The sequence below is a fragment of the Pimephales promelas genome, chromosome 4 (genome assembly GCF_988280905.1).
Source record: "Pimephales promelas chromosome 4, fPimPro1.hap1.1, whole genome shotgun sequence".
Lineage (NCBI taxonomy): Eukaryota > Metazoa > Chordata > Actinopteri > Cypriniformes > Leuciscidae > Pimephales > Pimephales promelas.
The window spans coordinates 38,273,106-38,286,532 of record NC_142772.1 but is presented as its reverse complement, the minus strand read 5'-3'; the positions used below and the strand labels follow the sequence as shown (position 1 = coordinate 38,286,532).

Genomic DNA, 13,427 nt, shown 5'->3' with positions numbered 1-13,427 from the left:
TAATCTAAAGCGCTGTAAGGAACACTTGTCAGGTGACGTCACACTCGCGATTCACGAAGTGCATTATGGGCGTAGCCGCCATTTGTAAGGTATCGATGCTGAGGCATTCTGTTGATGATTTTTTTTTTTTATATTCTTTTTTTCCAAAATAAACCATTCTTAACATGACACTATTATCATCATCAATACAGCAAACTTATCTTTGCTGTTACTAACTTTTCAGGATTTATTCCTACCGAAGGATACAGTAACTTGGTGAAATGGCTTTAAGAGGTGCATAGATTTTAAATTGTTCACTGGTAACGTTATATGCGCTTATGCCATAAACAAGATAGTTGACAATGTCCAAGTGTGAGGATGAGAAAGCAATGCGGGATCAGCACTCCAACTTCCTTTCCTGCAGTCAGCTGAGCTCATGGTTCTATGTTTGAATGAATGGATGACAAGACAATTTCTCCAAATAACGGTACCTGCCATATTATCGAGTTTATTTCAGTACGGCATTTTCTCAGTTTTCTTGTGCTTCTGCAGTTTTGCGAGTTATTTACTTGTTATCTCTACTCTCGTAATCTCTTCAGTGCTCAGTCAGTACAGCGATCCCTCAAAAATGGCGCCGCTGTGACGTCACACACAACAAACCCACGTGTTGGTGTTTGACAAAGACCGATGGCGGGAATCCAATCACGCGGGTGAAGGTATTCAGCGTTTATGTTTTTTTTACAGTCTATGTCTGTTACTTGCGCTTCTACAAATTTCACACATGATGTGCTCCTTTCTAATTTAATCTAATGTAGAAATACACACCTGACAGTGGAGAGACACACAGCGGTGAGTGAGTTCTGAGTGCAGGAATCGAGACACACAGCACTGGATGGGTTTTCTGGTTACAGAATGCTAATGACTAAAGTTTTGCAAGTTTTCCTAAAATACCCAGACTAGAAGAAAAGAGCTGTAAATATTTACTGTACGAATATTTTTGGAATTGTGTTTGACTAACTGTTATTCTATTGCCTTAAAGTGCTGCACCTGGTTTCGGGGGAGAGAAACAATGATTAGCCTATCAGATATTTTTTCAGGCTTTATCAAGAGACTGCAGTGAAATTGAAAAGAGGGCAAAAGAGGTACTGTAAAATAGACATAGTTTACATTGCATGAAATGAAGAGAGCACTCTCGGGGTAAGAAAGACTTCTCCAGGAAAATATGAAAACTTCTGAGATGATTTTTTTAAATTATTGAATAGGGCCTTACAGTGCGAATTCGTACTACATTTGCAAGTATATTCTATTGAAAATGGAACTCCCCAAGATAGCATGTAATGATGTAATGGACTACTTGCACTGAGCTTCGCGACGCACTTCCGTTTGGAAACATATCACTCACTTCCGGTTATGTTTACTTTCAATGTACTCCAACAGTGGTCAATCGTCAATGAGTTGAACAAACACCACCTAAAACGAGTGTCTGTAATAAAGTTTTATATCTTGGAAAATTTATTGACAGAAGAAGGGATATTCTGATGTTTACTTTGTGTGCAGCATTTTCAAAACTCATCGGAACATGAAGTTTAAATCCAAACCAAGCCAATCCGAGAAAGCTGCGGCAGTAAAAAAAACGCCATTATTTCACCACAGGGTGTCAGTGTTCGTCTACGTTGGTGAGAACAGATGAATAACATCAGTACGAAACAAGAACATTTATTTGGATTAAATATTGTAATCATTCAGTGTAATTTTTCAAGGTCAATCGTTTTACTAACATGTTCATGACCAAAATGCTTAATTAATTTTCAGAGAAGTTGACTCATTCTCCTCTATGCTGCGGGCGTTCTGATCTACGATCGCACCTCGCGATCATTCATTTATTCATTCATTCAACTGTTTTAAAAAGACAGGAATAAAGCACCAATGCACACTTTTTATTAGTCAAATTCATTTAAAAAAATGTAAACTCAAGTATAGAATATAAGTAGGCAAAGACAAAAATACTGAGAAGACATAAGACTAACATAAGGTTAGTGGATAAATGACCTGGCAGTAGCTGCTGGGTGCATTATGGGTAATTGTTTATTGAGAGTTGATTTATGTGTTATTTCAGTAAGATCTTTAAGTTTTTGTGATAGTAAAGTTATGTGTGTTAATGTTCAAGTTAGATCAGATGTTCTTGGTTCATTTACTGCCTAATGTAAAAATGTGTCTCTCACCGTCATGGAGAGAGGTGTGTAAGGAAATAGGCCCTTGCCTGAGTAATGTTTCTAGGATTTGAATTAATAGAGGAAATATTAGGGTTACTGTTTCCTTTAGGTTTAATCAACCAATGTTCTTCCTGTGGAAACACTCTGGGTCGTGCGGTGTATGGGACATGAGTGTTCTGATTTCATATTAATTATTAGTTTAGTTAAAGTGTTATTAGCATAATTTAGCTCCGGTTAGACATACTTTTATTTGATAACTACCTGTTATTACATATTAATCCTATTTATTATTCAGAATGTATGGAGGCGTATTGTACGGAGGCGTATTGCATTCACTTGAAAAAAAAAAATCTACTCCGTTTTTTTAAATTGACGAGTTAATTTTTCATGAGAAAATTTTTTTTGCTCTGTTTTTCTGGATGAATGAGTTTATTTTTCATGAGAAAAAAGTTTTTGCTCTGTTTTTCTGAATTAATGAGTTAATTTTTCATGAGAAAAATTATTTTTGCTCTGTTTTTCTGAATTAATGTTTTTCTGACAACATTTTTGTTGTCCGATCAATCAACTTATTCAATGCTTCACTTCTCACAAGTGTGGATGACGAGACTTGTGTTTTATTTGTGTCCAGTGAGTTTCACATGTTTGTGTAAACAGCTGCAGCTCTCAGGGTTCTCTAGCCCATCAAGGACACGGTAATGGACACTGTTGTCAGCTGAAGGTTAAAAACTTTCCCATTGGCCTTCAGAAAGCCTCTGGAGCTAAGAACTTGACATGTTTTTGTTAGTATGTCTCCCAAAAAGTCTGATAATAATCCACTTTTATCTTCCGTATTCTCATTAAAAAGTTTTAGCTGCCTTGCAATAGAATCAAAGATAAGGGTTTTTTTGGAAATCCTGTGGTAGTTAGTTTCTAGTCCACTCATCTCTCTTTCTCTTAGAGTCAAGTTTTTTGCTTTGAAAAGCATTAAATATCATAATTAAAAAAAAAAACTTAATAAAAGTATCTATGTATAATATTTTAATTGATTTCTCAAGAAGATGTCACTTCTTGAGGGTGAAATGGAGGCTGATGAGCCGACCTGAGGCTCAACTTGTGTATCCTGAGCAATATGGCTTGTCATATCAACTAGCCAAAAAGATTGTTGGTTTATAAGACCAAGGCTTGGAAATGTTATCAGGAAGACATAATGCCACCGATCCATGATGTATTTTCTTTGAGCTGGAAAATATTTTCTCGTTATTCTCTTCACTTAGTCTATCAAGGTCAGATATGAGAACCCATCGTGGGTTGCATTGAAACAAACAGAAAACATCATTCATTAGGTCTCGCCAATCATTGCTTGACACCAGGGCCCGTATTCATAAAGATTCTAAGAATCCTCTCAGAAAACTCTTAATTAAGCTTAAAAACTTTTACGTAGGAGTCTTAGCTTAAGAACGATTCTGGACCGATCTGAGAGCAACTCTGAGTAAGGAAAAGACAAAAAAAATTATCTTAGTGAGGAGGTGGGGTTGACCCTGTTGCTATGTATGACTCAATCTTTTGAAGACTGTGATTGGTTGGTTGTCCCAGAAGGGAAAAAAGAGTGATTTTAACTATAGGGTCTATTTTAAGCCTTCACTTTGAAATTACATGCATCATTTTCCCATTTTACCATTCTCTCTCTCTCTCTCTCTCTCTCTCACACACACACACACACACACACACACACATTATATATGTGTATATAAATCTTTTTATTTTATTTACCATGCTGTTAATTTCCTATAAGGTATTCGATTGGCTAAGAATGATAAAAATGATTCCACTCTTTCCAGTTACACTAATTGCTGGCATGTCTGTTTAAGTGGTGGTTTGAATGTTGGTTTTAATGTAACAAACATGGAATCAAAACCAAGAAGGACTAGAAAGCCTGACTGGACAGACGAACAGTGTTTACTATTAGTCCAGTTAGGGGATGAACAGAAGGCCATCCTTAAAAAAAAAAAAAATTTGGGCCGGGTGTCAATCTACAACGTCTTATTAACTCACTGTCATCCATTGTCTGCAACACATTTCTTCTGCCTCTTCAGCTTTCTGCCATTTTCCCCTTTGCTAAAGAAACTCTTAAGCCTTTTAAAAGTCCTCGTTCATACTCCTAACAATTTTGACCTTAAGACCTCTTTTAAGGGTTAGGATACTCTCTGAATTTCTTTTTTCTTTACTTTTTTTCTTTCATTTTAAGAGTAAACGCCTTCATTTCTAAGAATTTTCTTAGAGTTTTGGCACTAGCTACTCTTTGCATTAAGATTCTTTATGAATACGGGCTCTGGAGTATATAAGTACTGAACTCTCTGTTTCATGTTCGCAGTTGATGATGCTGACGTTCCCCTCCATCCTGCTCACCACCACCAGGTTGGCAGTTTGGCTCTGCCCCTGCCTTGTGTCTTCAGGTAGGATTAGCCAAATCTGTATCCCCCAGGATTTAGACTAAGCCATTTAGACTACACCAAATAACTTTTTTCTATACTAAACTAATTAAACATGAATTATTGTATCTCACTACCATCTGTTCCAATACTTTATGGAATAAATACCATGCAAATGTTCACCTGCCCTCTGAGTCTTTCTGGTAGAACTGAGAGTTATCTGTTGCTATGATGGATTTCTGTCGTTTGGATTGCAGAGAGGTCAATATGGCTAAAAATTTTCAGGTGTTGCAGTTTTTTTTTTGAAGTCTTCATCGGTCACATTAATACACATTCCAATAATACAAATAAGCTTTGCTTCGAGTCCTCCATCCTCATTTTCTTGCAGGCTTTCCTCGCATCCTAAGTGGGGTGGAGCTGAGACGCAAGGAAAGAAAACAAGGATCCATAACGGAAGTTCTGAAGCATGAAACATGAATCCCATGAGGCAACTCACTAAACATAATGACATAATGATCTTCTATAGATAGATAAAGTTGGGTTAAAGCAGCTCTATATGACTATTTTCGGGTTGAATGTTGTGCGTCTCTGTTGTATTTTGTCAAACTCTGGTGGCAGCTAACGTTAGCCTTGTTGACAAAATAATGATTTCTCTGATGTGCGCACAATTTGGGAGTAGTGGGTGTGGCTTGCAGAGCTGTGCAATGTGGTGCATTGTGGGTGTTGTAGTCTTTCATACAAATGCACCCTTCGGTTATTTTCTCGGTCAAGAGGGCACCAAATTCAAAAATTAGTTTACGTTTCGACTATATATATGATCCACTTTCAATAAAGATTAATGTTAAAATGGGTGAAATGTTCCTTTAAATAGCCAGTTCTGATAGTGTGTGATAGGTGGCTGATGTATATTAGAAACTTAAGGCCACATTTCGATCCAAATCTCAAATCTCTGTTCTTAAGGCCCCAGTTTATTTTAGGTAAAATTGAAGAACAAATTCATTCATTCATTCATTGATCCTTGACGATGATGGATTTTCTTTGATGTGGAAATATTTTCTAATTATTCTGTTCACTATCAAAGTCAGATATGAGAACCCAGCGTGGGTTGTATTGAAACAAACATTGGTATACAAACAAACATTGGTATACAAACAGTAAACAAAAGACTCAAGAAAGGGTATATCATGGCCTTAAGTCTGAGCTCTGATCATGATAACCTGATCTCTCGATACACATCTGATTCTTCACCCTGACCCAGCAGGAGACAGTCTTGTTCTGTCAGCAAGTCACACAGGAAGAGAAACACATTCAATGGCAGGTCAAAAACTACATGTTAAAGTAAAATACAAAAAAAAACCCTAGAAAATATGTGTTTGTATTGTGTTTGTCCCTAAGCGGGTTTATTTTTCATGACCTTTAATGCCAAGGCTTCTCTCTCTCCTTTTCTCTGTGTGTTCAACCTTGCCCACCTCAGGGTTGGCCTTCTCCTTGGAGCTTGCAGTTTGTCCTTGAAATAAAGAACATCCCAAAACTATCTGCAGAGCCTCCTCATTCATAGACCAACTTGGACACACGCTAGAACAGCATGGCCTCTCGTATGTGTGTGCAGGTCTTGGGCCGTTCCAGCTTGGCTCTAGTGTGCCACCCAAGAGCCACAAGACCTCACCTGAGATTTCTTCACACAGCTCCAAAACTGTGCAGTCAATCCCAACAAAACAGGTAAGGATTTAATTTATTTTGCTTGTTGTTTCACATAATGCTTTGTGTTATGTGCATTCTAATTATATAAGACCACATAATTAAGTGCACTCAAACATGTGTACAATTAGTACAATACAATAGTAATGCATTTTTAAATCATCTCATTATATTATTGGCTTTGGGAATATTTTGCCCGTAGCATTTCTTTGAAGGATCATTCATTGCACTCTGTTTGTTTGGCTTCTTACATTTAAAGGATCCTTTGATAGTTGTATTCTGAGCTTTTTGCTCGCTTTCTTCTGCATTCTGTAGTGAATGCCATAAACACTTCAGTATTTTGTTTTCATTAAGATCCTAAATAAGATGAAAAGGCTCACTCTTGTTAACCCACCAGAGTACCACAGAGATCAGAAGTGCTTTTCTTCTCCTCCTACACCAGATTGCTTGGAATGGCCTCCATTCAAATGGAGTTTCTTATTGTGTCAGTGCTCATGACACAAACACATCCCCCCATATGCCTCTGTATCTGTAATCCAAGAAAAGATCTCCTTGAAATAGCAGACTGGATGACTATTCAACTCTTTCAGCTCAAGTTCAGTAAGACTGACTTCTTCCTTCCTGCAAAAACCTCTTTTGAGCTCTAAAAGGATTTCTAAAGTGACACTCAGTAACATTGTGCTGGATATCATTTGGACTATAGCAGTCTCTCTTTCACCTAGTGGTGTGCATGCAGCATCACACAAAAATGCAAATACCACAATTAATGTATTCCATGAACTTGTCCACTAACAAAGTAATTAGTATCCGGATGATCAAGTGATCTAAACATTTCGATCCCTTAGGGCTTCTATCAGGATACAAACAACAGATTGGTATATAAAAATAAAGTATGAGGGGCAGAAGTACCTTCATTCAATAGGCTGTGTTCATAGTTTGCAGTCACGTGACTGGCACAGAGATCTCGAGGGCAAAATATCCATATAACTGCATTACATTTCAACTCAAAACAAGAAAAACATAAAATTTGAACAAAAGGCGTGTTTTGGGCATCTTATATAGCAGCTTCTGCAATATTTCAATCACTAAAAACAGCTTGACACTCTTTATTTATCAACTCAACCCGTTGCTTACTTCTTACTAAGAAGGCTCTTTCCCAAGAGGATCAATTTAATGAAATGAGTTTGTGTGTATCTGTGTGCTTGTTCTCAGTTCCTCTGACTCTAAAGTGCTGGTGCACTTTGTAAATCAGTCGGGGGTGAAGAGCAGCGTATTTGTCACAGAGGGAGAGAGTCTTCTAGATGTTGTCATCAAGAAGAATCTCGACATCAGTGGCTTTGGTAATGACATTCCCATCAGTTTTAATTGGTGTGAGTGTGTGTGTGTGTGTGTGTGTGTGTGTGTGTGTGTGTGTGTTATGGAACTTTTGATCTGTAACAATGTTCATGCTACTTCTTTAAAGGGATAGTTCACCTAAAAATTAAAATTAGCCCATGATTTACTCACCCTCAAGTCATTCTATGTATATGACGTTCTTCTTTCAGACGAATACAATCGGAGTTATATATATATATATATATATATATATATATGTTTTAAAAAAATACTGGCTCTTCCAAGTTTGATAATGGTAGTGAAGTGCTGTTTCCGTTTTGAAGTCCATAAAAGTGCATCTATCCATCATAAAAGTCCTCCACATGGCTCCGGGGGGTTAATAAAGGCCGTCTGTTAGCGAAGCGATGTGTTTGTGTAAGAACAATATCCACATTTAACACGATAGATAAGCTATTTATCTTTATTTCTATAATAAATAGTGCAGTTTTACATAAACAATAAAGTAGTCCATTTTGATTTGATTTCATGGTGACTTTAAAATACATTTTTGTCCATTTTTTACATTAAAAATGTATCTTTATTTATACTTTGTTTTTAGGTAATATTTTATATATATATAAAACTGTGTGTGTGTGTGTGTGTGTGTGTGTGTGTTAGGAGCATGCGAGGGCACTCTGGCCTGTTCCACCTGTCACCTGATATTTGAGGAGAGTGTGTATGACAAACTGGAGCCAATAGTGGATGAAGAGACTGACATGCTGGATTTGGCATACGGGCTCACCAAGACGTAAGACACTTCGTTCGCTCTAAAGACTCAGAGTGTCTGATTGAGTCAGTAAATTAGAATGATGAGGATTTGGCCAGTGCTAATCACATCAATATATCTTATATAATATATCAAAAGGTTTTACTTAGGATAAGAAAAAGTGCACTGTATAATACTAACAATGCACTACAATGTTTTGTAAAATATAGAAAGAATATGGTTGATTCAAATAATCCAAATTTATTATGTTGAGTATTGACCTGCTCAAGAACACTGAAACATGTTGCTAGCTGGTTATTAAATTCAAATGCATTCTATAGTTTAATCAACAATATTCACAACATAAACATAAAATGACAGCTTATTTTTGCACAGACAGTGAAGAAAATGCTTGAACAAAGCGATGTGCTATTCTGAATGCATGCACTTCTGATGTAACAATGTTATGCACTCTCCTAAATGGTTTCTGAAATAGGCCTACAAATAAACAGTAACCGTCTAAATTATATTATTTCAGGTTTCACAAGGACAGTTTTCACATGTTGCTTTTTTGATGATGATTAATGATGAATATGTGTGTGTGTGTATACTAATAACAATAATATAATAATTCATATGTTTTTAGACAAGTGGTACAGTTTGAGACCCTTTACACATTATCAATTACTAAAATGTATTATTAATTTCTAAAATGTTACTATCCAGTAACATTATTCATAATTTGTTCACTAATCAGAGTGATACGGCTAACATTTACTTAAACAAAACCTATACTGTAAAAAAAAAACAAAAAAACTTTGTATGTTCACTATGCCAATATTTTTTTGTCGCTGTTCTGTCATTGGCTCAGATCTCGTTTGGGCTGTCAGGTGATTGTGGAGCCCTGGATGGATGGAATGACTGTTCACGTTCCGCATGAGATCAATGATCAACGAGGAAAACAAGAGGCAGTGAGCAGCAAATGATACACAAGCACTCACACGTACATTACCATGTTAATTTAACACTTAATAGACGGTCAGATCTGGTTTTACTTTCTAAAACTGATTTTGAATTGTTCTGTTTTAATGGCATCTGAACATTGTACTTTACACTTCCACAAAATAATTAAATGAGTGTGACCAACCATTATGCCCCTGTATATCACAAAATTAATCTTAACACAAGAACGAATAGGATAAATATTTCTTAAGCCTTAAGTGATGTCATGATTTTGAAGCCTGCTGGAAGTAACTTTTTAAAATGTATTACAATATTCGCATGTTCATCGTTAGATGTACTCTACATCTATAACAGAGAACTTTCTCACTGAACTGACAGTGTTTGTCTTGCATATGAGCTGTGTCAGAGCCCTGTGCCTGAACATTCGTTTCATATTTCATATATTCATTTATTCATATTCAAAGCAACTTACAATTGCTATATGTCAGAGGTCTAGGGGTTAAGTGTCTTGCTCAGGGACACATTGGTGTCTCACAGTGGATTCAAACCCGGGTCTCTCACACCAAAGGCATGTGCCTTATCCTCTGTGCCATCACCACCCTATTATCCAAAGGCAACATTGCTTGCCTTTGGATAATACTTAATGTAATCATGATTTTTTTTATGGCTAGTATGGTGAAGATTCTGAGTGAAATTATATCAGTTATCTTACTGCAGCCAATGTGGTTTTGTTTAAGCAGAGGTTTTAAAGAAGGGCAAAGCCTATGACACAGGAACAGATGCATGTCGAGCAGAGCAGACATTCAATGGCTTGATCTTACCTGCATGTAGGGAAGTAGTTTAAAACTACACCTAGATCAGTGTGTATGTGAGAGTCACACTAGAAACAAACTGCACACTGTTTCCTCATTTCTCTTTATTGCAGAAAACAATAGACAGGTGGTGACATTAAGACCCATGCTTAAGCATAGGCTTCTCTATAGGGGCACTACATGCCTCGGATTGTAATAAAACAACAGACTTTACAGCTGATTTGCTTGAAGAAGGATGCTTTTTAATGCAGTGGATGCAAGGGGCATCAGTGTATTCTTGACATTTTTTTTTTCTTGCATACTTTCCCCCCACCACTACAAACTTCTGCAGTTAATTTAGCTCAAACTATTTGCCATACAGACTCCATTTGTAGTGTTTTATTAATAATTTCCATCTTAGGTGTACTATATTTTGTATTTTATATGTTTTGTATAACTTTATACTTTTTGTTTTAAAATGTATGGCCAGAGTGTCATTATCTGAGTTCAAAGTTCAGAAGAGAAGAATTGGGTTTCTTTCAATTCATGACTTAGAATTTGAATTTGTATTGAATAAGCCACACCCAACAGGAAGCTGAATTGGAATGACAGGAAGTGAAATTTGCTGAATTTACTGAAATTCAACACAGTAGTTCAGTTAATTCACCATGGCAAATATATATTTGTATTACATGCAAACTTTCCTTTACACTTCAACAAAAACATATTTGCTACCTTAATTCAAAATAAATTAAAATTCAGCATTAGAATTGAAAGTTGGGATTCTCTGTTCAATTTATGATCCACAGAAAACAAGAATTCAACAAACCATTCCTATGCAGCCTCGCAAGCAACAGTGTTCCTGTCAGGAAAAGCAAATGTATTTTTCGTATGCTGATTAAATGTCCTGTCTAAAAGGAGAAATTATTATTTCATGCGTTTCCCAAACAACCACTGTACACAGAATTGAGTTACTAAAGATAAACAAAACATTCAATTCAATTAACAGAAATACAGAACACTCCAACACGCATTACAACACATAACAATGACTCAAACACATTTCACAACTTCACTCCAACTGTCATCAGCAGCTGTCAGTGTCCTCAGAACACTGAACGCTGGGTATCTGAATTATGTTGAGAGTGTAAGAAGACTTATAACATGATGATCCCTGATACAGACAACACTACATTAATGGAACGTTCTCATCTTTGTTTTTCAATCTTTGCATTTAATACCCACTCGCCCACCCAGAAAGATTGCAGTGATAATGAACAAAAATGCACATTATAAATGAATAAATTATTATGTGGAAAACTCTTCCTGTGGTCCTGCATATTTGATTTTTTTTGTTTTCCTTAGACATTTTGCTTAACCAGAAGTAGTTAAAACTTACACATGTACTGCAAACACGGTTGAACATGAGAGTGTAACAGGATCGCTTAGGTCAAACATGGAGTCGCTGAGCTCTGTAGACTCGTGCCCCCTCTCTTGGGGTATTTGACAAACTGACACCCCCTTAAATCGAGTGTCAACCACAGTCTGTCAAATACTCTAAGAGAAGAGTCTAGATCAGAGAGAGAACGGTAGATGAGTGGATAGACCTGGAGAGATGAGGGAAAAAAATCAATTTTAAAGCATGTTTAAAACAGGAAGATCTGTCCTTTGTTTCTCTCACTCCTCTCTCTTTCCTCCACCCGTTTGTCAGATGTACTCAAACAAAGTAAATGATCAATGATTCTTGATTTCTTAGAAAGCTTTTTCAGAATCAACAATCAAAAGAGAGTCCTTGAGTGGAGAACAGCATCCGGCTCAAAATATCAGGTATAATTATCAATGAAATGATAAAATAGGATAGAAAACAATAACCAAATCCTATGAAAGACCTTAAGAAAATTTCACATTTTGGATTATTTAATAGTTTAAATGTTTCTCTTCTCTTCCATTTTTAATTCTACTTTCTCGATTTATCTTTCTAGTCTGGATGAGAAGATGTTCAAACCTTTCTCGATCCTGCAGTGGTTGGATCTGCGTTGGCCTGGTGCCGCTTCCATGGGGACGTGTGCTCTCCGTGGCACGTATGTGTCATGCGCCGATGAGTGTTTGAGTGAAGCGGACAGCATGTGTGTGATCTCTAATAAGCCACCAGCGTGAGGAGGAAGTAAAAGGGGGAAGATAACACGCAGGCTTTAGAGCAGGAAATATCTGGAGGTTAAGAGACAAAACTGTGTGTTAAAGTAGTTGTGAAATGTTAAAAAAAAGTTCTGGGTTTGCAATACCAGCCACAAAGTCTCCCGCCAAATTACTCCACAAACTGTAGTCCTGAATGTGTTGCATTGTGTTGTATTATCAGTACCTTTTACATTTCGTTTATTTTCAAAAACACAACACAGTGCAATGTACAACAATACAGAAAATTCGGTAACACTTTATTTTACGGTGTCCATGATACAATGTAATTAGTTAATAGTAGACATTGTAATAACATTTAACAAAATGTAACTAAGTTATGGAACAGCCTGTACTCACAGTTTGTAATTAGACTCGTGTAATAGGCAGCTACTGTTATACAATGTAACCGGCCAAGTCGGTTACATGTTACCAACTTGGTACAATGTAAAAAGTTCTTAAATATGTTACTAAGGTAAAAAGCCTGCAGTTACACATGGCCATTTTGTACCTTCAATAAAGTGGATCAAGGTTGTACTTAAGTGCACTTCATGTGTATCTACGTACCCTATCTATCTGAATTAACCCTGCAGCTTAAATACATGCAGTAGCTTCCTAATTACATTCAATTTACAAAATATTACACAGGTATAAGCTACGTGAAATAAAGTGAATCAAGATAGTACTTAAGTGTAATTCATGTGTATCTACAAACCTTATACATATGTACTTTTGTTTGAATTAGGCCTAACTCCCTCGTTCACAGCATAACTGCGTGCGGTAGCTTACTAATTACATTGCAATTACATAATATTACACAGGAATACTTTACTTGAGGTAAAGTGTATCTATATTGTACTTAAGTGTACTAAATGTGTATCTACAAAACTTATCCATATATACTTATGTTCGAATTAGGCCTAACTCCCTCGTTCACAGCATAAATACATGCGGTTGCTTCCTAATTACATTGCAATTACCTAATAGAGGGTTTTCACAACTCGCCATCAATCTGGAAGTCGGCCATTTTGGAGGCACAGAACATAAACAATGCCACTGATCTGTAAGGACTCGCAAATTTGGCTGATTATTTCTGCTGAAAAATGGTCGAGTTTTGGTCCGT

At 36.6% G+C, this 13,427-nt stretch overlaps 1 protein-coding gene and 1 long non-coding RNA gene across 4 annotated transcripts; one reads left to right on the top strand and one right to left on the bottom strand.

The window, feature by feature from the left end:
- The first annotated feature begins 584 nt into the window (after window positions 1–584).
- On the top strand, window positions 585–11,437 carry fdx1b (ferredoxin 1b). Of its 3 annotated transcripts, none has more exons than XM_089130462.1 (6): window positions 585–695; window positions 4,543–4,624; window positions 6,075–6,319; window positions 7,511–7,638; window positions 8,291–8,420; window positions 9,250–11,437. In XM_089130462.1, exons 3-6 carry the CDS (start codon window positions 6,186–6,188, stop codon window positions 9,362–9,364), a joined length of 507 nt encoding a protein of 168 aa, XP_088986588.1. In that variant the 5' UTR covers window positions 585–695; window positions 4,543–4,624; window positions 6,075–6,185; the 3' UTR covers window positions 9,365–11,437. The 3 variants fall into 3 exon arrangements, with proteins under 3 accessions (XP_088986588.1, XP_088986589.1, XP_088986590.1); XM_089130463.1 differs by having other exon boundaries at window positions 694–828; XM_089130464.1 differs by lacking the exon at window positions 585–695 and adding an exon at window positions 1,066–1,121.
- LOC120470419 (uncharacterized) lies at window positions 11,072–12,296 on the bottom strand. Its single transcript, XR_005620515.2, has 2 exons — window positions 12,138–12,296; window positions 11,072–11,739 (listed from the first exon to the last, which is right to left on the bottom strand). It is a non-coding gene; the product is annotated as an uncharacterized LOC120470419 (long non-coding RNA).
- Window positions 12,297–13,427: the final 1,131 nt, after the last annotated feature.

Coding starts and splice junctions, on each gene's coding strand:
- fdx1b (XM_089130462.1), top strand. CDS start 6,186: ATGGCCTCTCGTATGTGTGTGCAGGTCTTGGGCCGTTCCAGCTTGGCT. Junction 6,320..7,510: donor AGTCAATCCCAACAAAACAG/GTAAGGATTTAA, acceptor GCTTGTTCTCAG/TTCCTCTGACTCTAAAGTGC. Junction 7,639..8,290: donor TCTCGACATCAGTGGCTTTG/GTAATGACATTC, acceptor TGTGTGTGTTAG/GAGCATGCGAGGGCACTCTG.